At 41.0% G+C, this 24,130-nt stretch overlaps 1 protein-coding gene across 1 annotated transcript in view; it reads left to right on the top strand.

Annotated features, from left to right (window-relative positions):
* The first annotated feature begins 14,592 nt into the window (after nt 1-14,592).
* LOC144595524 (receptor-type tyrosine-protein kinase FLT3-like) overlaps nt 14,593-24,130 on the top strand; it is a 51,161-nt gene continuing 41,623 nt past the window's right edge. The window contains exon 1 of the mRNA XM_078403045.1: nt 14,593-15,442. Within this exon, the coding sequence (XP_078259171.1) occupies nt 15,391-15,442 (52 nt within the window). The 5' untranslated portion in view covers nt 14,593-15,390. The remainder of the gene's footprint in view (nt 15,443-24,130) is intronic.

Here is a 24,130-nt window from a genome sequence, read left to right on the forward strand (position 1 = left end):
GCCTCGCTGCGCATGCGCGACCCTGGCGCATTCTGGGCGCCAGAAGGAATCAAAACAAATTGGAGGCGCGTCGCCGGCCCGACCCGGCCTGGACGGGAGGGGGGCAGCGGCCAGCGGTCCACTGAACTCACCTCCACCCGCTTCTTCATCGCAGTGTTGCATGCATTTTGCGGGCCGAAAAAAAAAAAAGAGAGGTAAAGTGAAGGCGAAATTGATTGGTGTTAAGGATTACATGCGGTTTGTTTTTTTTGTTGCTAGGGTGTTAGTTTATTATTGTCACGATATAAGGACAGCGAAAATGTTTCTTTTCCGTGCTCTTAAATCGGATAAATACATAAATGTAATCTAGCCAGACTCGAGTGCAACAGTCAAAAAAAGGAGAATGGAGAAACAAAGTACTGCAGGTGTTGGTGTTCATGCCAAAGACAACCCTAAACTAAAGTGCTGGAGTAACTCAGCAGGTCAGCCAGCAACTCTGAAGAAAGGTTTTGACCCAAAACGTCACGTACTCATTTTCTCCAGTGATGTTGTCTGTCCTGCTGAGTTACTCCAGCATTTTGTGTCTATCTTTGGTGTAAACCAGCATCTGCAGTTCCTTCCCACACATCTCTGGAGTCCATGGTATGGATAGGTGACATTTCAGGTCAAGCCCTTCCTCCGAAGTCCGGGGAAGGGTCCTGACCCAAAACGTCACCCATCCTTTTTGATGGCTCACTGAGTTGTTCCAAATCTCTGTGTCTGTCTTAGGGGAAAAAAAGGACACAAAGTGCTGGAGTACCTCAGCAGGTCAGGCAGCATCTCTAGAGAATATGAATAGGCAATACTTTGGGTGGGGACAATGGGGTTATGGACCGTGTGCAGGCAGATAGGAGATAAACACAAAATGCTGGAGTAACTCAGCGGGTCAGGCAGCATCTCTGTATTAAAGCTCTCTCTTAAATTCCATCGACCATTCCTCGGCTCACCTGGCCAACCGATCAAGATCCTGCTGCAATTTTTGACAACCATCTTCACTATCTGCTAGATCAGAGTGGGTCTGAAGAAGGACTCCAACCCGAAACATCTCCTATCCATGTTCTCGAGAGATGCTGCCTGACCTGCTGAGTTACTTCTGCACTTTGCATCCAGATAGGAGTTGATCTTGGCACATTGTTCAGCATAGACATTGTAAACTGAAGGGCCAGTTCTCCTGTTGTACTGTTCTATGTTCCATTAGGTTTATTATTGACACCTCTGCTGAGATACAGTGAAAAGCTTTGGGTTGTCAAAGCTATCAAATCAGTATGATTTGCATGCTATCAGATCAGATCACATAATACTGTACATAAATATAATCAAGTCAAAATTAAGTTCAATAGGTAGAGAGAAGGGAAAGATACAGAATGTAGTTCTCAGCATTGTAGCGCAACAGTTCCAGAAACAGTGTCCTCCATGGGATAGAGGTGAATTGGACAGTATCCTGCCTTGTGGAAGGACTGTTCAAAAGCGTGATAACAGTGGGGAAGAAGCTGTTCTTGAGTCTGGTGGTGCACACTTACAAGCTTCTGAAAATACTGCCCGAAATAAGTAGGGGGAAGAAAGGATGACTGGGCTGGGACAAGTCTTTGATTATGTTGTCTGAATCATTCTTTTGTGGGCAGATTAATATATTTGAAACAAAATGCTGGAAGAATTTGTAAAGCAGCATCTGTGAAAGGAGAAACCAGTTTCAGGTCAGGAATCCTTCCCCACAGCTGGAGGGAGAAACAGGCCTGAGAAGAATGTGACCACACAGGATATCTGATACCACCTGTTCAGTTGAGGTTTTCTCCCCAAGCATTTTTGTTTTTTATTGAAAAAGATGATGAACTGGGCAGTGTAGCTAAAAGTATTTACAACTTATTGGATGGAAAAAACAACACATTTATCAAGGCATCCCTGATAGCCTGATGCAAGGCTATCAGGGATGCCAAGAGCAAAAAACAATCACAATTGAAATTTAAAACATTAAAGCTGTGTTATTGAAACACCAAGTTTTTTTACACAGAGGGTGGTAGATGCCTGAAATGCGATGCTAGGGATGGTAGTAGAGGCAGATGCGATAGTGGCCTTTAAGAGGCTTTTAGATAGGCACATGGATATGTAGGGAATGGGGGAATCTGAATCATGTGTAGGAAGGTGAAATTAGTTTAACTTGGCATCATGTTCAGCAAAAATTGTGGGCTGAAGGGCCTGTTCCTGTGCTGTACTGTTCTATATTCCAATCATTTTTTTAAATTAATGCAATGATAGACTGGAATATCAATGAACATAGGAGTGATTCCGGAATAGACAATAGGTGCAGGAGTAGGCCATTCAGCCCTTCGAGCCAGCACCGCCATTCAATGCGATCATGGCTGATCACTCTCAATCAGTACCCCGTTCCTGCCTTCTCCCCATACCCCCTCACTCCGCTATCCTTAAGAGCTCTATCCAGCTCTCTCTTGAAAGCATCCAACGAACTGGCCTCTACTGCCTTCTGAGGCAGAGAATTCCACACCTTCACCACTCTCTGACTGAAAAAGTTCTTCCTCATCTCCGTTCTAAATGGCCTACCCCTTATTCTTAAACTGTGGCCCCTTGTTCTGGACTCCCCCAACATTGGGAACATGTTTCCTGCCTCTAATGTGTCCAATCCCCTAATTATCTTATATGTTTCAATAAGATCCCCCCTCATCCTTCTAAATTCCAGTGTATACAAGCCTAATTGCTCCAGCCTTTCAACATACGACAGTCCCGCCATTCCGGGAATCAACCTAGTGAACCTACGCTGCACGCCCTCAATAGCAAGAATATCCTTCCTCAAATCTGGAGACCAAAACTGCACACAGTACTCCAGGTGCGGTCTCACCAGGGCCCAGTACAACTGTAGAAGGACCTCTTTGCTCCTATACTCAACTCCTCTTCATATCATATCATATATATACAGCGTGGAAACAGGCCTTTTCGGCCCAACAAGTCCGCGCCGCCCAGCGATCCCCGCACATTAACACTATCCTACACTCACTAGGGACAATTTTTACATTTACCCAGCCAATTAACCTACATACCTGTACGTCTTTGGAGTGTGGGAGGAAACCGAAGATCTCGGAGAAAACCCACGCAGGTCACGGGGAGAAAGTACAAAACTCCTTACAGTGCAGCACCCGTAGTCAGGATCGAACCTGAGTCTCCGGCGCTGCATTCGCTGTAAAGCAGCAACTCTACCGCTGCGCTACCGTGCCGTCCTCTTGTTACGAAGGCCAACATTCCATTGGCTTTCTTCACTGCCTGCTGTACCTGCATGCTTCCTTTCAGTGACTGATGCACTAGGACACCCAGATCTCGTTGAACATCCCCTCTTCCTAACTTGACACCATTCAGATAATAATCTGCCTTTCTATTCTTACGCCCAAAGTGAATAACCTCACACTTATCTACATTAAACTGCATCTGCCACGCCCACTCACACAACCTGTCCAAGTCACCCTGCAGCCTTATTGCATCTTCCTCACAATTCACACTACCCCCCAGCTTAGTATCATCTGCAAATTTGCTAATGGTACTTTTAATCCCTTCATCTAAGTCATTAATGTATATCGTAAATAGCTGGGGTCCCAGCACCGAACCTTGCGGTACCCCACTGGTCACTGCCTGCCATTCCGAAAGGGACCCATTTATCCCCACTCTTTGCTTTCTGTCTGTCAACCAATTTTCTATCCATGTCAGTACCCTACCCCCAATACCATGTGCTCTAATTTTGCCCACTAATCTCCTATGTGGGACCTTGTCGAAGGCTTTCTGAAAGTCGAGGTACACCACATCCACTGACTCTCCCCTGTCAATTTTCCTAGTTACATCCTCAAAAAATTCCAGTAGATTTGTCAAGCATGATTTCCCCTTCGTAAATCCATGCTGACTCGGAATGATCCTGTTATCGCTATCCAAATGCTCAGCAATTTCGTCTTTTGTAATTGACTCCAGCATCTTCCCCACTGATGTCAGACTGGTCATGGAACATGGTTTGAGTTTGGAAAGGCAGCAGAGGTTTGGGTTTTCTGAAGACTACGTTGAGGGGAAACTGGCCAAATGAACCTTGGAATGATCAAATCTAGAAGGAACAAACACATGGATGAGAGTCTCAATTGAAGATTGGGTGGAGCCAATCACAGTTATAGAATTAGGAATGAGTATCCCCAGCAGTAGCACAGATTTGTGATCTGACACTGATTTTGGTGTCAAGCACACCAATGCTACGAGTTCAGCATACACAAAATAGATTTGATTTGGAATTGAAATTTGTGGCAGAATTTTGCTCAAAGACAGTGGCTTTCGTTATCACAATATTTAGTTTGAGGAAAAATTTGTTTATCCAATATTACATATCAGACAGAAATTTGGCAATGTGGAAACTCTGTGGGAGCTATTAATCTGATCAAGTAGATTTAACTGCCCTCAGTGTTTATCAGTGTATGATCTGACTTTGTCCTTTCAGGTGGTTGTGATTAAGTGATAGCATGTTTATTAAAATAAAATCAATGATTAATCCTTGGAAGGGGGCGGGGTGGTGCAGCGGCAGAGCGGCAGACTTGCTGCCTCACAGCACCAGTGACCCGGGTTCAATCCTGACAATAGGTGCTGTCTGTATGGAGTTTGTACCTTCTCCCTGTGACCTCATGGGTTCTCTCCAGGGGCTCCCACACTGTAAAGACTTGCAGGTTTGCAGGTTAATTGGCTTCTGCAAATTGTCCCTAATGTGTAGGATAGTGCGAGTGAACACTAGTTGGTGCAGACTCCATGGGCCCAAAGGCCTGTTTCCACACTATCCCTAAAGTGGTGGGGTGAGTTGCCAATGGTGCAGTTTGGAGTAGAAAAGAAAGCTAACGCACGTGATTTTCTGGTTATGTCTGGATTGTTTCATCAAAAAATGCATTGACGACTGTGTTACGACAAACAATTAGGGTATATCATAACTAGAATCCTTGGATGAACAGGGAGATTCATACTGCTAAAGTCCAGGTCTTGCTCTTTAAAGATGAATACCCATGTACTATACACGTATAACCATATAACCATATAACAACTACAGCATGGAAACAGGCCTGTCCGGCCCTACCAGTCCACGCCGACCATTCTCCCTGACCTAGTCTCATCTACCTGCAGTCAGACCATAACCCTCTAATCCCCTCCTATCCATATACCTATCCAATTTACTCTTAAATAATAAAATCGAGCCAGCCTCCACCACTTCCACCGGAAGCCCATTCCATACAGCCACCACCCTCTGAGTAAAGAAGTTACCCCTCATGTTACCCCTAAACTTTTGTCCCTCAATTCTGAAGCTATGTCCCCTTGTTGGAATCTTCCCCACTCTCAAAGGGAAAAGCCTACCCACGTCAACTGTCCGTCCCTCTCAAAATTTAAAAAACCTCTATCAAGTCCCCCCTCAACCTTCTACGCTCCAAAGAATAAAGACCCAACCTGTTCAACCTCTCTCTGTAGCCTAAGTGCTGAAACCCAGGCAACATTCTAGTAAATCTCCTCTGTACCCTCTCCATTTTGTCGACATCCTTCCTATAATTTGGCGACCAGAACTGCACACCATACTCCAGATTCGGCCTCACCAATGCCCTGTACAATTTTAACATTACATCCCAACTTCTATACTCGATGCTCTGATTTATAAAGGCAAGCATACCAAACGCCTTCTTCACCACCCTATCCACATGAGATTCCACCTTCAGGGAACAATGCACAGTTATTCCCAGATCCCTCTGTTCCACTGCATTCCTCAATTCCCTACCATTTACCCTGTACGTCCTATTTTGATTTGTCCTACCAAAATGCAGCACCTCACACTTATCAGCATTAAACTCCATCTGCCATCTTTCAGCCCACCCTTCCAAAAGGCCCAAGTCTCTCTGTAGACTTTGAAACTCTACTTCATTATTAACTACACCACCTATCTTAGTATCATCTGCATATTTACTAATCCAATTTGCCACACCATCATCCCGATCATTAATGTAAATGACAAACAACAGTGGACCCAACACAGATCCTTGGGGTACTCCACTAGACACTGGCCTCCAACCTGACATACAATTGTCAACCATTACCCTCTGGTATCTCCCATTCAGCCATTGTTGAATCCATCTTGCAACCTCACTATTAATACCCAACGATTTAACCATCTTAATCAACCTTCCATGTGGAACCTTGTCAAATGCCTTACTGAAGTCCATATAGACAACATCCACAGCCTTGCCCTTATCAATTTCCCTGGTAACCTCTTCAAAAAATTCAAGAAGATTAGTCAAACATGACCTTCCAGGCACAAATCCATGTTGACTGTTTCTAATCAGGCCTTGTTTATCCAAATAATTATATATATTGTCCCTAAGTATCTTTTCCATTAATTTTCCCACCACAGACGTCAAACTAACAGGTCTATAATTGCTAGGTTTACTTTTAGAACCTTTTTTAAACAAAGGCACAACATGCGCAATGCGCCAATCTTCCGGCACCATCCACGTTTCTAATGACGTTTGAAATATTTCCGTCATAGCCCCTGCTATTTCTGACCTAACTTCCCTCAATGTCCTAGGGAATATCCTATCAGGACCTGGAGACTTATCCACTTTTATATTTTTCAAAAGTGTCCGTACCTCTTCTTCTTTAATCCTCATAATTTCCATCACTACTCTACTTGTTTCGCTTACCTCACATAATTCAATATCCTTCTCCTCGTTGAATACCGAAGAAAAGAAATTGTTTAATATCTCCCCCATTTCTTCCGGCTCAGCACATAGCTGTCCACTCTGACTCTCTAATGGACCAATTTTATCCCTCACTATCCTTTTGCTATTGACATATCTGTAGAACCCCTTGGGGTTTACTTTTACATTACTTGCCAAAGCAGCCTCATATCTTTTTTTCGCTTTTCTAATTTCCTTCTTAAGATTCCTTTTACATTCTTTATATTCCTCAAGAACCTCATTTACTCCCTGCCGCTTATATTTATTGTATATCTCCCTCTTTTTCCGAACCGTGTCCAATTTCCCTGGAAAACCACGGCTCTTTCAAATTATTATTCTTTCCTTTCCACCGAACAGGGACATAAAGACTCTGTACTCTCAAAATTTCACCTTTAAATATCCTCCATTTCTCTATTATATCCTTTTCATAAAACAAAAAGTTCCATTTCACTCCTTTTAAATCCTTTCTCATCTCCTCAAAATTAGCCTTTCTCCAATCCAAAATCTCAACCCTTGGTCCAGATTTGACCTTCTCCATAATGATATTGAAACTAATGGCATTGTGATCACTAGACCCAAAGTGCTCCTCAACACATACCTCCGTCACCTGACCCGTAGTCCAAGAAAAAAAAACTGCAAGGCTATCAGGGATGCCAAGAGCAAAGAACAAGCTAGAGGCTAGTCAAGTCAAGTTTATTTGTCACATACACATACACGATGTGCAGTGAAATGAAAGTGGCAATTCCTGCGGATTGTGCACAAAAAAGAATTACAGTTACAGCATATAAATAAAGTTACTATAGTGTAGACAAAATTTAGTCTCTGGAGTTATAAAAGTTGACAGTCTTGATGGCCTGTGGTAAGAAACTCCGTCTCATCCTCTCTGTTTTCACAGCGTGACAGCGGAGGCGTTTGCCTGACCGTAGCATCTGGAACAGTCCGTTACTGGGGTGACAGGGGTCCCTCATAATCTTACTTGCTCTGGATCTGCACCTCCTTATGTATAGGTCCTGCAGGGGGACGAGTGTAGTTCCCAAGGTGCGTTCTGCTGAACGCACTACCTTCTGCAGGGCCATCCTGTCCTGGGCAGAGCTGGTCCCAAACCAGACTGTAATGTTGCCGGACAGGATGCTCTCTACAGCCCCAGAGTAGAAGCAATGAAGGATCCTCAGAGATACTCTGAATTTCCTCAGCTATCTAAGGTGGTAAAGGCGCTGCTTTGCCTTACCCACCAGTGCGGCAGTGCTAAAGTCCACAATCAGCTCCTTAGTTTTGAGTCGGGAAGGTGGCGCGGTCCAGTCCAGTCGCCGTCGTGGTAGCTCTGCGGGAACTCTGCGTTTTTTTAAACTGGTATGATTATTTTAAAACTATCTCTAAGTGCTAACACGCTAGCACTAGCATTAAACAATGTACGACCGGGTAACGCTCGTAAAATTAAACTCGAGCTCAACCGGAGGACTATTAAACAGTATACTCACCGATTCAACATGGCCGATAGAGATCATCAAAGGAGCGCACCGCGGCAGCAGCAGTGGGAGTGCGGCTCCATGGGAAAGTCGGAAAAAACATCGAGGGAAGCGAGGGGGGATTCGGAACAGGTTGAGAGCCCAAGCCTTGCGTCCACCTCTGCCCAGCATACTTCAGGCCAACGTCCAGTCCCTGGAGAACAAGTTGGATGATCTCAGGGCAAGGATCAGATTCCAGAGGGACATAAGGAACTGCAACATCCTTTGTCTGACTGAGACATGGCTGATCCTGCTGGTGCCGGACCAGGTGATCTGCCCAACTGAGTCCTTCACTGTTTTCCGGGCGGACAGAACGGAAGAATCTGGGAAATCCAAGGGCGGAGGAGTCTGCTTCTTGACCAACAATAACTGGTGCAATCCTGGAAATATTAAGACGCTTTCTCGTTCCTGCTCGCCGGACCTGGAACATCTAACTATCTCATGCAGACCATTCTACCTTCCCCGGGAGTTCAGCTCGGTGATCATCACAGCCGTCTGTATTCCACAGCATGCGGACACCGACGTGGCACTGTCGACCCTACACGATGTGTTGTGTCGACACCAAAACAAGAACCCTGATGCGGCTGTGCTGGTGGCTGGAGATTTCAATAGGGGAAATCTCAAAAAGGTTATGCCCAACTTCTACCAACACATCACGTGTGTCACCAGGGGGGAAAGAACTTTGGACCACTGCTACACGCCGTTCAGGAAAGGCTACAAGGCCGTTTCTCTCCCTCCTTTTGGAAAATCTGACCATGCTGCCATTTTCCTGCTGCCGGAGTATAAACAACGGATAGTACGGGAAGTGACGAGAGACGTAAAGCGGTGGGCTGACCATTCAGATGCCATTCTGCAAGATGCACTGAGCGATGTCGACTGGAATATGTTCCAAGCAAGTTCCAGAGACATCAATGAGTTTGCGGAAGCAGTTACGGACTTCATTGCCACGGCACGGTAGCGCAGCGGTAGAGTTGCTGCTTTACAGCGAATGCAGCGCCGGAGACTCAGGTTCGATCCTGACTACGGGTGCTGCACTGTAAAGAGTTTGTACGTTCTCCCCGTGACCTGCGTGGGTTTTCTCCGAGATCTTCGGTTTCCTCCCACACTCCAAAGACGTACAGGTATGTAGGTTAATTGGCTGGGTAAATGTAAAAATTGTCCCTAGTGGGTGTAGGATAGTGTTAATGTACGGGGATCACTGGGCGGCACGGACTTGGAGGGCCGAAAAGGCCTGTTTCCGGCTGTATATATATGATATATGATAATAGCCGATACCATCATCCCCACGGTTAGGGTCGGTATCGTTCCTAACCAAAAACCCTGGGTGGACAGGTCTATTCGCGTGGCCTTGAATTGGCTCAATTTAATCAAGAGGATGCCAGGCGACTGCGGCAGAACCATCATGCGCAATAAAGTGTTTAGCAACCGGGAGATCAGGTCGGTCCAATCGGACTAGCAACTGGGAGATCAGGGAGGTCCAGATCTCCAGGACCCACCTGATCTCCCGGTTGCTAAATGCTGTAATTCTCCTTCCTATTCCCACACTGACCTTTCTGTCCTTGGTCTTCTCCATTGTCAGAGTGAGGCTAAACACAAATTGGAGGAGCGGCATCTCATATTTCGCTTGGGCAGCTTACAGCCCAGTGGTATGAATATTGATTTCTCTAACTTCAAGTAACCCCGGCATTCCCTCTCTCTCCATCCCTCCCCCACCCAAGTCGCACAAGCTTCTCTTTTTCACTCAACAAACAACTAACAATGTATATGAAAGAACTGCAGATGCTGGTTTAAACTGAAGATTGACACAAAAAGCTGGAGTAACTCAGTGGGACAGGCAGAATCTCTGGAGAAAAGGAATGGGTGACATATCAGGTCGAGACCCTTCTTCAGACTGGTCAACTGACAACTAACTGACCTGTTTCCTTTATCATCGTTACTTTTTTGCATATCTTTCATTCATTGTTCTTTATCTCTATATCATTGTCTATATCTCTCGTTTCCCTTTCCCCTGACCAGTCTGAAGGAGTGCACATTTTGTTATGTTCCTTGATCTCGTTTGGTTTCCCATTAGCTATGGGCTTTTGTTTTCCAATTTTCACCCTGGGGACAGATCCAAACAAATTATTAAATGTGAGAGATAATAAATTGGTGAAAGATTTCTTTTTCGCTGATTTATTTTTCTTATCCCTGCATGTAAAGGGCACAATTTACTTTTGTTAATTTCTTTTTTTTACTCGTTTACAATTCATTTTGTGTTGGTTTAATGCCATTTTTTTCCTATCTATTTCATGGTCAACCTTTAAGAAATTCCTATGTCAGATCTTCAGATATTTACCAATTTGATTATCCACCAATTTGTCTTTTAAAGAATCAAAGTGCTGGTGTAACTCAGCGGGTCAGGCAGCATCACTAGAGAAGATGTACAGGTGATGCTTTGGGTCAGGACTATTCTTCAGACTCTGTCTTCTTCAGTTTGAAGAAGGGTCCTGACCCAAAACATCACCTTTCCATGTCTCCAGCAATGCTGTCTAACCCGCTGAGTTAATCCAGCACTTTGTCTTTTTTGCTAAACCAGTATCTGCAGTTCCTCATGTCTCCAATGTCTTTTAATCTAGTTTCTCAATCTGCATCAGCCAACTGGACATTCAAATACATCCAGTTAGGCCATTAAACTGATCACAGTTCAACCATCTGGATAACATTAAAGTTTTTCTGTTACAGATTTAAGCTATAAGATTATTCCAATGTTTTTTTCCTTCTCTTTCTCTAAGTGGACCATTAACTTTTTAATTATTCTTTTTGCAGATCTATCCAAGGATATCTTGTGGATCCTCTTAGAAAATCTATTCGATAAGGATCAGTTCTTTTCTTCCCAAATACTTTTTCCCCCTAGAACAATCAATTATTACAATTGGATACAACATACAAGGTGCAGTGTGAGAAGAGTGTCTTAAAGGACGCTGATAATTGAGGAAGAACAATTATTATATGACCGATTAACGTTCCAACAAAGTCATACATGGGCAATAAAGTAATGATAAAGAATATTTGTTGTATGGTAGAAAGCATTGCAACCAATTTAAGCTGAGCAAGGTCATGCAACAAAGACCAAGCAATCTGTGAATTAAAGAGTAAATCCTGGCCATGAAATTGAGAAAATCTCACCCACTTGAATGAAAGAATGCTACGTGATCTTTTTCATCTACAATGAGGTGGCAGATAAGGCCTCGGCATAAAGACCTAGATTATGCTTAAACTGCCCACACCAAGTTCATCTCCTGCAATATTCCCACAGCTGCACTAACCTTTTGAACCATACGGGTGGAAAGGAACTCGAGGCCTAATGCCACAGCTGTGCAAAATAAACGGAGGAGTTCATGAGCAGCGATTAGCTCTACTGTGGCAGAACTGAAGACATTGCACCCAGACTACCTTGTGGTAATTTTGACAATTTGCAGTCAAATTACCTTTCAATTGTTTGTAAATGTCTTTTATGATAAACAATTTAAATATATCAATATTTTTTTAAATAGTGAAAATAAGTAATACATGTATTTTATGGAAATGAATTAAAATATAAACACAAACAACTGTATTTTCCATCCAAATTCAGAGATCCACTTAAATGGATGGGCTTGCACTAAGCTGACATGTATTGAGTTGTCTCAATTCAGTTCAATGGAACACCACCCCATCTCTTTGGAATCCATTGTTGGCAGAGGAGACCATGATATTTAGTGCATCTGACCCCAGTATGCTGCTTCTCTCTACACGGCAGTACACAGATGTGAAAGGCAAGAATTCATTGACCATTCATTGACTAATGGTTAATCAGCCCATTAGTCATCAGCACACTGTCGCCCAAAGTCATATCTGAAATAAGTTGCCTCCAACAGTACAAAATACCCTCGGTGTGTACTAGAGTCCACAATGGTGGCAAAATAGTGCAGCAAAGAGTACTGCTACCTCCAAACTCTGGGGATCTGGCTTCAATTCTCACAGTTTGCAAATACCCCCCAGTGATCACGTGGATTTACCCCACGTGTCATAGTTTTCTCCCACATCCCTGATTGGCAGGCTAATTGGCTACTGTAAAGTACCTCTTCATTGGGTTCGGGAGAATCAGGGTAGAGTGGATGGGCATGTGAGAGATAATATATTTCATGACAGTACTTGGAGAATGGCACAGACTCAATGGGCCAATCGCTGCCTCCTATGTCATAAGACGACTTGAACCTGCAATCCAGAAGCAAAAGATCACATTAGACATCAACAATAAATGTGTACTTTAAATATGATAATTTTGTTTCTCCCAATTCACTGTGCCATTGAAAGTAAAAATAGGCACTTTAGTATCTTCAATTTTGGATTCAAACTGAAATGTAAGGAAATATATCCAAATATTTGGACCAAACAGGGTCAAATTGGTGGGTTAAGGCATCTTTCTGATATCCTACAGAAGTTATATTTATTCAAATCGCCAATCTGGCTTTCTATTCATTCAAATGATTTTAAAGGAATTGAAGTAAAATTACATGCTTTTGATAAACATCTGCCCCTGTATGTTATTAAAGCTCACCTTTATAAGTCTGTATAAATTAGTTTCATCTAATTTCTTTCATTGATAACATTATATGAAATGGGTTTCCCACAGCCATTAGGCTATTAAACACTACAACCTCAAATAAGCTCTGATCTACATAGATTATTATTGTTATTATCGCACTATTATTGTTTGTTTATGTGTACGTATGTGTGTGTATATACTTTGTGTAAACTTTTTTTTCTCATTCATTATATTGTTTACAGTGCACCATGTTTACATATTCTGTTGTGCTGCTGACTCCACCATCGAAGGGATTTACCGGAGTCACTGTCTCAAAAAGGCAGCCAGCATCATCAGAGACCCTCATGAAAACTACTATAAACATTGAACTTATTAATGCCATTTCAATCCCAGTATCTGTTTGGAGGATTAATAACGTGACGGAACTGGCTAATACTGTAATTTCCATTGTTTTTTTTCTTCTTTTTGAGCGATGTGAAGATATGTTTCTCAGCAATTAATTGCTTATTCAAACTTAACATCGGCAATACTCCTATGTGAGGAGCCAGTTTTCAGTTTCCTAACGTTAAAAGATTGAAATTTGAAGTATAAAAGGTTGTATTAGAACATGCACCCATCAAATATATTTGAAACCAAGTCCGGTTTTTTTAAGTCCTGTTCTATTATGCTGCAGTTAAAGCAGTATGTGATTATTTTATTAGATTCCAAGTGCTGACCTGAAAACCATTTGACCTTCAACTCTGCATTTGATACTGCACAGTTTGGATTTGTTTAACACTGAAACCACCTTCACTGATGGAAATCATCTCACATTTTGTAATATTTTCAAGTATTTATCTGCATCTTGCATCTGTTTGCTTAATTGTTTTGTTACTGGCTTGGTACCTCAGGAAACCTTGGACATGGACTGAAGAAGGGTCTCGACCCGAAACATCACCTATTCTTTTTCTCCAGATATGCTGTCTGACTCTGAGTTACTTCAGCTTTTTGTGTCTATCCTCTGGAAAACTTGATCTACAATCACTATTGTATTTTGAGGTTCAACTTTGCACGTTTTATTCTTTTTTTTATAAACTAATTAATACATCAAACGCCCTTTAGGGAAGGCAACGTGACATCATTACCTGCTTTGGTTTGTGCTCTATTTTTCACAATTTCCATGTGAAGACTTAACAGTCGTCTGGTTCATCAAGGTATTCGACTGCATCGTCACCAATATTAGGAGATTGCTGCTCCTATTGCAACTGATACAGGCTGCAAATGATTGAATTGTAAAAAAGATCTTTCCTTTCTAATAGAATTATGAACAAAATCTCTTCAATAGATTCACATTTAAACGTGAAATTCATTTCAATGAAAAACACATCTAGCATTAAATACGCATGTTGATTGTATTGCACTCTGGTTAGATTTATCGCCAGGTGCAAAATTAAAGTCCAGAGTCAAGAGTGTTTTATAATCATTGTCGCAGATAGAACAATTAAGTTCTTACAGCAGCACAACAGAATATGTAAACATGGTGCACTGTAAACAATATAATGAATGAGAAAAAAAAGTTTACACAAAGTATATACACACACATACGTACACATAAACAAACAAACAATAATAGTGCGATAATAACAATAATAATCTATGTAGATCAGAGATTTGAGGTTGTAGTGTTTAATAGCCTAATGGCTGTGGGGAAGAAGCTGAACCTGAAGATTACATTTTTCAGGTTCAAGTACCACCTTCCCAATGGCAGGGGTGAAATGAGTATGTGGCCAGGGTGGTGTGGGTCTCTGATGATGCTGGCTGCCTTTTTGAGATAGTGACTCCGGTAAATCCCTTCGATGGTGGGGTCAGAACCCGCGATAGACTGGGCAATGTTCACAACTTTTTGCAGTCTTTGTTCCTGGGCATTCAAGTTGTTGAACTAGGCTGAGATGCAACCAGTCAATATGCTCTCTACTGTATGCCTGTAGAAGTTCTAGAGAATCCTCTCTGACATACCAAATCTCCATAATCTCAGCAAGTAGAGGCGTTGATGTGCTTTCTTTATAATTGCATCGGTGTGCTAGGTCCAGGAAAGATCTTCAGAAATATGCATGCCCAGAAATTTGATGGTTTTGATTCTCCACCATCTTCCCATCGATATAGACAGGTTTATGGGTCCTCATCCTTCCTCTTCCAAAGTCCACAATCAGTTCCTTGGTCTTACATTGAACGGCAGCTTGTTGTGCTGGCACCATCTGGTCAGTCGATTGATCTCACCCATTTGGGTGATTGACCCATTTGGTCAGTCGATTGATACTGTAATTCATCACGATCTGTAATTTCCCAACAGCGAACTTGAGGATGGATTTGCACCGTGAGACTGATGACGACACAGTCATGATTGCTAAGTAATAAGTCTCATAATGTGGTATTGCTGCTAGTTCCTGTTTCGTGACGTATCACGGGCTTCAGCAACGACAATATTATTTCTTGCTCAGTTCACTTGCAACCGTGGAGAATGTGGAACACAGTAGTCAGCTTTTCATATTCGTTTTGATGATTTTTATGAAGTGCTAGGAACACAATGTTGGGATTAAAATCTGAGAGGCCGATCAAGCTGTGTGTTCTTATTCTGAGTACGTATACCTACCTGTATTTGATCACTTTTAAGGGTCGCGAATATATTTAATTTGCATATTTTAAAATTGGTTAGCAATTGTTCTTCAGTTTGTGCTATTAACGAGATTGATATTTAAATGCAAATTGAAAGAGGTATCGTTAGTGTTAAATGATCACGAACGTTTGGTTTTGATTGAATTTGTGTGGCGCTGATTTATCTAAATAAGACACTCAGCCACGTGCGTGTAGAGAGGGCTCTAATATGAGAATAACTTAATTGGCATCGAAGTTGTAACTGACGTTATCACTACAGTTAAGCCACAACATACAGATGTGCTACAATTAGGTGGTATCGTTTTTGTTCGAACCAGTTTCGCCTGGTTGATTTAAAGTTGATTCACAGTTTGCTGAAGCATACGATAATATTGGTTACACTGCGAAGAAGTCAACCGGGGGGCCGCAGACTTGAGTTGGGAAATTATGTAATAGTCCCAGCGAAATTGTCTGTAATGGTTGGTCTCTTTATTAACTCGTTGTCATATCAGTAGTTAAGAAAATAAAACCATTAAAAAAGATCAAAGCATCTGGCGAGGACGCACATGTCGGAGACGTATTGACCAGTCAAGTTCAACGCTGTACATCATTTAATGTGTTCTACTTGTACCCGTTGTTTTATTATTTTCTAAAAAAAATAGTTAATGTGGAAATTGTGCGACCGAAAGTAGGACTAGTCGAGATTTCTATCTTGCTATATTGTAGCATGGCATTTTCATTTGAATGAGCATTTTACTTCCATGCCTGCAGACTTTGGAGATAGCTTTACGGGCGCCAAGTAGCCAATCTTGCTCGGGCGACATAATATGATTTACGCGGAATTGATTTAGTCCGAACACATCAGTTATGTTACGTTTAGTTTGGTATTTAAACGTCTGTCTAAATGTTATCTATATTTAGTATTAGGAAAATATTTCCGGAACAAATTAACCGTGCAATCTTTTGTTGGTTTGTAAACTGAAGTTTATACGTATATCGAAGTTACTCAGTAATATCCAACACTCCAGAATTGATTCCCGAGTTGTAGCTTCGATCAGGCAGGTAAGAAGATCAAAGCAAACAGCACAGAGACAGTGAAGGTGTAAATTCTGCTCGACAGTTGTAAAGTTGCATCTCTCCTGCGCCGAATAGCGCGCAGACACGGAGACTGAGCGCTATACTGCGTAGGTGTTTTGCTTGCATCGGACACGTTGGAGAGAAACGGAAAGAAGACATAAATACACCCGAAAGTACAAGTGATATTTCACCAACCCCTCCCGGTCCTTAAACTGTCCCCCGTCTGTGTAGTGATCCGGAAAGCAACAAAAACAGTAAAACAAAAATACGCAACCCCACCTTTTGCTTTTGAAGACCAAACGCAGTACTTGCCCTCTAGAGAAATAGTCGATGCATTTTCGCTACTATAGTTTGAAGCAAACATCTGTAACGGAAGGGAAGCCACAATTCAAATAACGAATTTGATCATTATATGGTTAATCTTGCATTCTGCTGACAATAAAAACAATTGTCCCTAAACATCCCTTTAGTGCGAAGTCTCGTCATTTGACAGGAAAATTAAAAATGTATGATGACGAGATAGTACTAAAAGCAATCATCTTACATTTTTATGCGTGATCTATCCACCGTGTCCTGAGTTACCGATACTGGAACCCGGGAATATCAGATCCATGGGAACCCGACCTTGTCTGAACACCATTTACGTAGGATACCTGTTATTTTTGAAGTAATATGGTTTAATTCTATGTTTCATAGTTATAGAGCAGCAATGAATCATAACTTCACAGCGAGTGAACTGTCAAACAGCAAAACTTCAAAGAGCTAATCTTGAACAAGTTACTGTAAATCAATTATCAATAGGATCAATGAAAAGCAAACTGTTTAAAGATAAAAATATTTTGATGCAAATTCTGCAGACAAAAGTGGAGTATGTTAGAAAATAAATTAACTTCGTACTTAAAAGTTTTTTTTAAAGAGCTCCAGAATAATAATTTAAATGTTAAAATGAGTCGAATAATATTTCCCACGTGTGGCTGGAAATCTTTGTTCCTGTGTGCGCGTTTTATACTACGAACATTGGAAGTATAACATCCAAGCGGGCATGCACGTACCCAGCTCTGATAAATTCACAGCACAGGAGTCCGGGATCTTTGACAAATGTAAAATAAGAAACCTTACGCATATTTTGCAAAATCGAGGTGTTGTGGAATATCGCCGTCGGTGGTCCAACCCCAAGCTGGTTAAAGCGACCTCCGGAGTCTGCCAAGAATCTGGAGTGCTGGCTAGAAGGGCCAAATGGCCTCCTCCTGCACCTATTTTCTATATGTTTCAATTAGATTAATGATTGGGCTGAAGATTGGTGCGTTACGTTTTCCCCTCTGCGCCTACCATTTACTCTTCTTATTCCCGATTGCTTTCTTCTCACTTCTGATCGCACGCTTTCTTGAATCAACCTGAGCTGCTGCCGGGATTATATCTGTCTGAAACCCATTTCTCATTCCTGCTCCACCATTGGATCATTTAATTGCTGATTCCTTACTTCAGTACTACTTCCTACATAGGCCCATATCCCCAAATTCACCTTAATATATATATGTGTGTGTATAGATAGATAATATCGGAGAGTCGCTGATGGCAAGCGGATTATTCGTTTAAGAGATATGTGCATTCCAGAATATTGAAGGAGATTATGGATTTTTTTTTAAATATTCCATTGTGTTGCACCAGCACATTGCACCCTCGTCCAAAAAAAGTCTGAAGAAGAGTCTGGACCCGAAACGTCGCCTTTCTATGTTCTCCAGAGATACTGTCTGACCTACTGAGTTACTCCAGTACTTTGTGTCCTTTTGGGGAAATTATAGACCTTTAAACCAAACTCCAAATATGACATATGTAAATATCTTAGGCGATTTTCAATAGAATTCTTTATCATGTAAATCAGCATATTTTAAATTGTATGTGTAGGAAGGAACTGCAGATGCTGGTTTAAACCGAAGATAGACACAAAATGCTGGAGTAACTCAGCGGGACAGGCAGCATCACTGGAGAGAAGGAATGGATGATGTTTCGGGTCGAGACCCTTCTTCAGACCCGTCTAAAGCGTCCCGAAACGTCACCCATTCCTTCTCTCCAAAGATGTTGCCTCAAGCTTTTTGTGTCTATATATTAAATTCTACTTGGCTTCAAAGGAATGTATCAGAGGTTAGATAAAGATTGGTGCAGATGCCTATTATTGAAGGATTTTGAAAGAGATATGGAAATGATAGTGGATGTTGATTGTAATTTCTGAAAATCCCCTAAATTCTGTTACCATCCCATCAGATTGGTAAAGATTGTTTTCAAGAAAGGAGGGGGGGGGGAAGTAAGGCCTCTTCGCTTGATATCAGTAGGAAAAAAATGTTGGTCAATTATATTAAGGAATTGCCAACTGGGTGTCAAAACAACATAATTAGTCAAAAATTGGTGTGGTTTTATGAAAGGAAAACTGCTTCACAAATATATCAGTGCTTTTTGATTGCATTGAGGTAGATAAAGGGAAACTGGAGTGTGTAGAATATTTAAATCTTATTGTGTTCAAAAGGCATTCGGGAAGGACAGATTGTAAAGTGATATAAGGATGCTATGTGAGTGTTCATGGAGAAAGAATAACATGTAGACATTTGAGATTATTTACTTGGGTAAAACTTTTGGTTAAAACAAAATATTTTAAATGAACCATGACTACTTTGCAGTTGGTTTCAGAGATACTTGGATGTCCTTGGACCTGATTCACAGAAAGTTGGTCTGATACAGCCAATGGGAAAACAAAAACCTGCAGATACTGGGAATCTGAAATGAATGTTACCAGCAATTTTGGTCTCCTTATCTCTGTAAGAATATACATGCATTGGACAAAGTGCAACATAAATTTACTAGATTTATTCTTGGCAGCAGAAGATTGTCTCTGAGAAGCTTAGGTGTAACAGGTTTACATTCATTAATAGAAGGACAGATGATCCCATTGAAAGACTGAAGGATTTATACTGCGAGAGGCTGGAGTATGTAGAACCGGAGTGCATGTTCTTATGGTATGGAAACAGATAACTAGAACTGAGGTCAAGAGAAATTTCTCCAAAATGACAGTTGCAAATCTTGGGAATTATTGATCTTAGATAGCTACAGAAGCTCACTCACTGAGTGTGCTCAAGGTTGAGATGGATAGATTTTTGGAAACCAGGATAATGGAGATTAGCTAATATGTTTAATGGCAGAGATTGGTCAAGGCCGAGGATAGTCCTTTCTTGAATCAATTTACAATGTTTTAATATCAGCATAGAAATTACCAACTGAACTTTCTATGATCAAAATCAAACCTGGTCATGCCCTACATACCATTTCACAGTATGTGCATGTGAAATTGCTTAGTTAACTATTTGCTACACACGCATCATGCTAGTTTGACTTTGACACCAAAAATCTCCAACAATGTTACCCAAAGAAGTAAATGATATATGAAGGTGAAATTTAGGGACACAGGAACGGCAGATGTTGGTTTACAAAAATAAAAGAAAGTGCTGCAGTAAGTCAATGGGTCAGGCAGCATCTCTGGAAGACATGGATGGGTGATGTTTTGGGTGAGTCCCCTTCTTCAGACTTTAGTCTTTAATAGTGTTAAATAAACTGAAGTCAAAACAGTACGATGACTGCAAAGTGGGATTATTATGCAGACATAGTTTATCTGGAGCTAGGGTATGAAATGTCTCCCGAAGCAGACATTGTAGACCTCCACATTTGATGGTCTTTAAGTTAGAAATTGAGTACATCTTCAGTAATAATTTACAGGATGATCAGTGCACCCTTTAATGCCCCTTAACTATTTGTCAAAACTACTTAGTTATTAAAGTAATTATAGCGTTATTATAGTAATATAGTAGTTAAATAATTTAATCTCTTTCTGTAAATATAAATGCTTGATAACATTCCGTTCATGTGGCTGTGTATTTAAATAATTCACCTCTTGGGATAAGAATTGGATTTTCAGCCAGGTTGTATCAAAAGAGCACTCACTGGCTAGAATCAATACTATCGTTAATAAAGTAAGGATAGTAATTACAGTGTAAATGGAAGTTGATGGCTGAAAATAAACATTTAAGTGTTATTAAAATGTTATGATTGGAGAAAAACGTAGACATGTTCAAACTTTTCCCTTTTTCCAGAGCACCTTTTGTTTGCTAAGACCATAGCCTTTCACCCTGTCACAGACTTCCCCTTTTCTCTTTTCTTCTCTCACTTTCCTTGCATGTTAAAATTTGCTTTAATTATTCCCATTTCTGATGAAAGCTCAACAACCTGAAACAATAACTGTTCATCTGTTTTGTGGATGCTGCTGATCTGCTGAGTATTTCCAGCTTTTTCTATTTCTTTTTGTCATTTCTTTTTGTCATTACCTGAACAAGTGTGTACCCAGTATCAGTGATTGGAAGTTAATCAAAATCAAAAGTCCAGTATAATTTTCTCCTTCCTAACATGTCTGCACAGATGAAAAACCTTCCCTACAGCTATTTTTAAGGCAGGTAAGTGCAAATGAGACTGCTTGTATAGTGCATCTTGGTCTGCATGGATGAGTTTGGCCAACAGGCCTGTTTCCATGCTGTTTGGCTCTAAAACTGAATGTGGTTTGAACCAGAAATTGAAAATGAAAGAATAAACAGAGATTCCGTCAAAATCTGCAGACCCTTCCCGTAAACAGGTTTTTGCCTCTTTTCCGGAAAGCTCCAGAAGGTGCAGGAGCTATTTAAGCATAAAAGTAAATGTTGGATTGGAAACTTTTATGTAGCAACGTAGGTAGCAACTTCCTATCTTTCACTGTCAGCATACACTCTTGATGTATAAAATCATCAATTTGTAACTGCTGTTATAATGCAGATCATGCTCAAGAGATCAAACAGCCATTTTTCTGCATTTCGTTTTTGGTATGCATTTTGTCTTCCTGTAAGTCTAATTCCTTATTTTGGTCCAATGATCTACGTTCTTACTCATTGTGAGGATGTGTAATAGAGTAGTGGTGTAATGATATTATAAACTAATAACCCCGACTTGTTATAATTTAAAACCTTTAATGTAGTAAAATATCTCAAAATATCTTAACTTAGCTGCATACCAGAAGCTCCAGATGTTTCTTCTCCTTCGTTCATTGAGAACTGACCACCTTCAATCAACGCATGAGTCAACTTTAATTTTGACATAGCCCGGTTAACACTATCAAATAAATTTGACACCACTGCACAAAAAAGATTTTAGGACCATCATGGGCACAACCTTACCCACCATCAAACACATCAACATGAGGCATGCCTCAAGAAGGTAGCATCTTATCATCAAACATCCCACCATGCCCTCTTCTCACTGCTACATTTGGGCAGGAAGCACAGGAGCCTGAAGTCCCTCCCCACCAGGTTCAGGAACAGCTATTTTCCTCCAACTATCAAGTTCCTGAATCGAGGACCCTAATATAAACTCGGCAAGCGAACAACCTTGAAATTTTTGCATTATCTTGAACATGTTTTCCAATTGTGTATTTTTACACTAATATCTTGACTTTTTTTTTTGCACATTCTTTATCTTTCCACTGTCTTGAAAAAAATATATGTAATTTATGTACAATTTCTTTCGTCTGACTACGTGTCTGATGCTGCTACAAGCAAGTTTTTTATTTTACCTGTACCTCACTGCAGTTGTGCATGTTACATATCTTAACCTAAATAGATATATTATTGTTGTATAGTGTTAGGTGAAGGACAACCAAGAGAAATATGTGGAGCAGCTCCCTTTGGGTTATACTGTGGATCTGTTAGTGATGCTGTTAGTCATTAATTTCATTATGCTACAAACAACCAGTTCTACCTTTGTGCATGAAGACATTATCCTTTTCTTTTCAGAAAGCCTCACACTGTTACTTTCTTGGAGATCATTGCTGCCAGAAACACAATGACACTTTGATTCACATGTCTCTTCCTGTGCTTTGGCATGTATGTTTAACCTGAGGATAATTACTGTGGGATTGCTGCAATGTCTTTTGATCCCTTCTTGGTGACACTTTCATAAATTATCCTTCTTATTTCATTGTGGTGGTTGATATCAAGTGCCAAATCTCAACATCCTGCAAGCTCTCAAAAAAATATTGAGTATATCTCCTATTATTTACCAAGGTTGAAATTGTGTGGTAGAACTAACTAAATCCCTCCTGCAGGTCTGGTATAAGTCACAAGTACATGGACAGTTTCTGTCATAAATTGCTTTTCAGATCAGAATCTCTGATGTCAGGACCACTGAAATTCTAACCTAGTATCAAACCTACTTGATGTTGACCCAAATCAAATTTTGTAATTGCTTTCAGCGGTGCTTGCCATCCGATAGTAAATCTTCCAAACGCACACAAAATTATCTAACATTTGGGGACTGGGTAATTACTAATGTCAGCATCATATTGGATTTCTCGGTGTGGAAACCTATTTACACCAAGATCTCGAGTGCCAATTTGCTACTTATGCTAGTTAGTATCTCTGGATCAACCAGTACCAGAGACACAAATCAAACAAATAATATGGGATCCTAATCCTTTATTGTTATTGCATATATTGTCCATGAATGAACTAATTACTTTTAATTGCCAATCAACACACAACTCTTCTTCATACTTGCTGTTGCGAATACAAGGTAATTTATGTAATGAAAGGATTCACCGGCTTTGCTCACCCAATTTACTCAGCTGAAAATTTCTAGACGTATAACAGTTACAACTTCCAGCATCAAATCGACCGTAACTCACTTAGTTTGTGCATACTTAAGGGCCTGTCCCACTTAGGCGATTTTAAGGCGACTGCCGGTGACCAGGCTGTCGCCGACAGTTCGCCGGGGTGTCGCGGGCATGATAGTCAGGAGTCTTCCAAAGATCGTAGTGGATCTCGGCGCGTCGCTGAGAAATCAAACGGTTTGAAATTTCTCGGCGACAGCTGGTTTGTCGCCAGGTATCGTAGCTTATTGCGGTCACTGTCGCATGCTGTCCCCAGGTTTGATAGGTTCTCTTAAGATGCATTTAGAAGCACATAATATTAAAATAAGTAAAGCCATTTCAAAATACCATAAAATGCTTGTGTTTAACAAATTTATTTACCGTCAGGACATTTGACAGGTAAATTGGAGGCGACAGTTTGACGGTCAGGTAAGCGTGGGAATTTTTGTGATGTTTTTGACCTAAGCCATTACATTTAAAGTGGGCTCCAAACCCAGATATTCAACCCAGAAACCAGATATGCATCTCCCTTACATTTTCAAAGAATGCCCACACACTTTTCACAAAAATCCACTTAACCACTTAATTTTTTTATTTTTTTTAATACAGCTATTAGTAAGCTGGAAGTAAATCCACTTTATTCCTTGTTACAGTGAAGCTTGGTTTTTAAGTAACCCATACAAGGTGTTATAGTTCAAAACTCTCAAGTACTTACCGACTTGTCAGTGATTTCAGCAAAAACCAGGACACCAGAGAAGCATTGACAGCGTGGGAATTTTTGCGATGTTTCAGAAGACATTGTAATCTCGACCTGACTCAGCTTGTCGTGGTCATTGTCGTCGGGTAAAAGAAAAGTTCGACGATCTGCTACGACTTTGACAGT

Source organism: Rhinoraja longicauda, chromosome 7 (assembly GCF_053455715.1).
Source record: "Rhinoraja longicauda isolate Sanriku21f chromosome 7, sRhiLon1.1, whole genome shotgun sequence".
Classification (NCBI taxonomy): domain Eukaryota; kingdom Metazoa; phylum Chordata; class Chondrichthyes; order Rajiformes; family Arhynchobatidae; genus Rhinoraja; species Rhinoraja longicauda.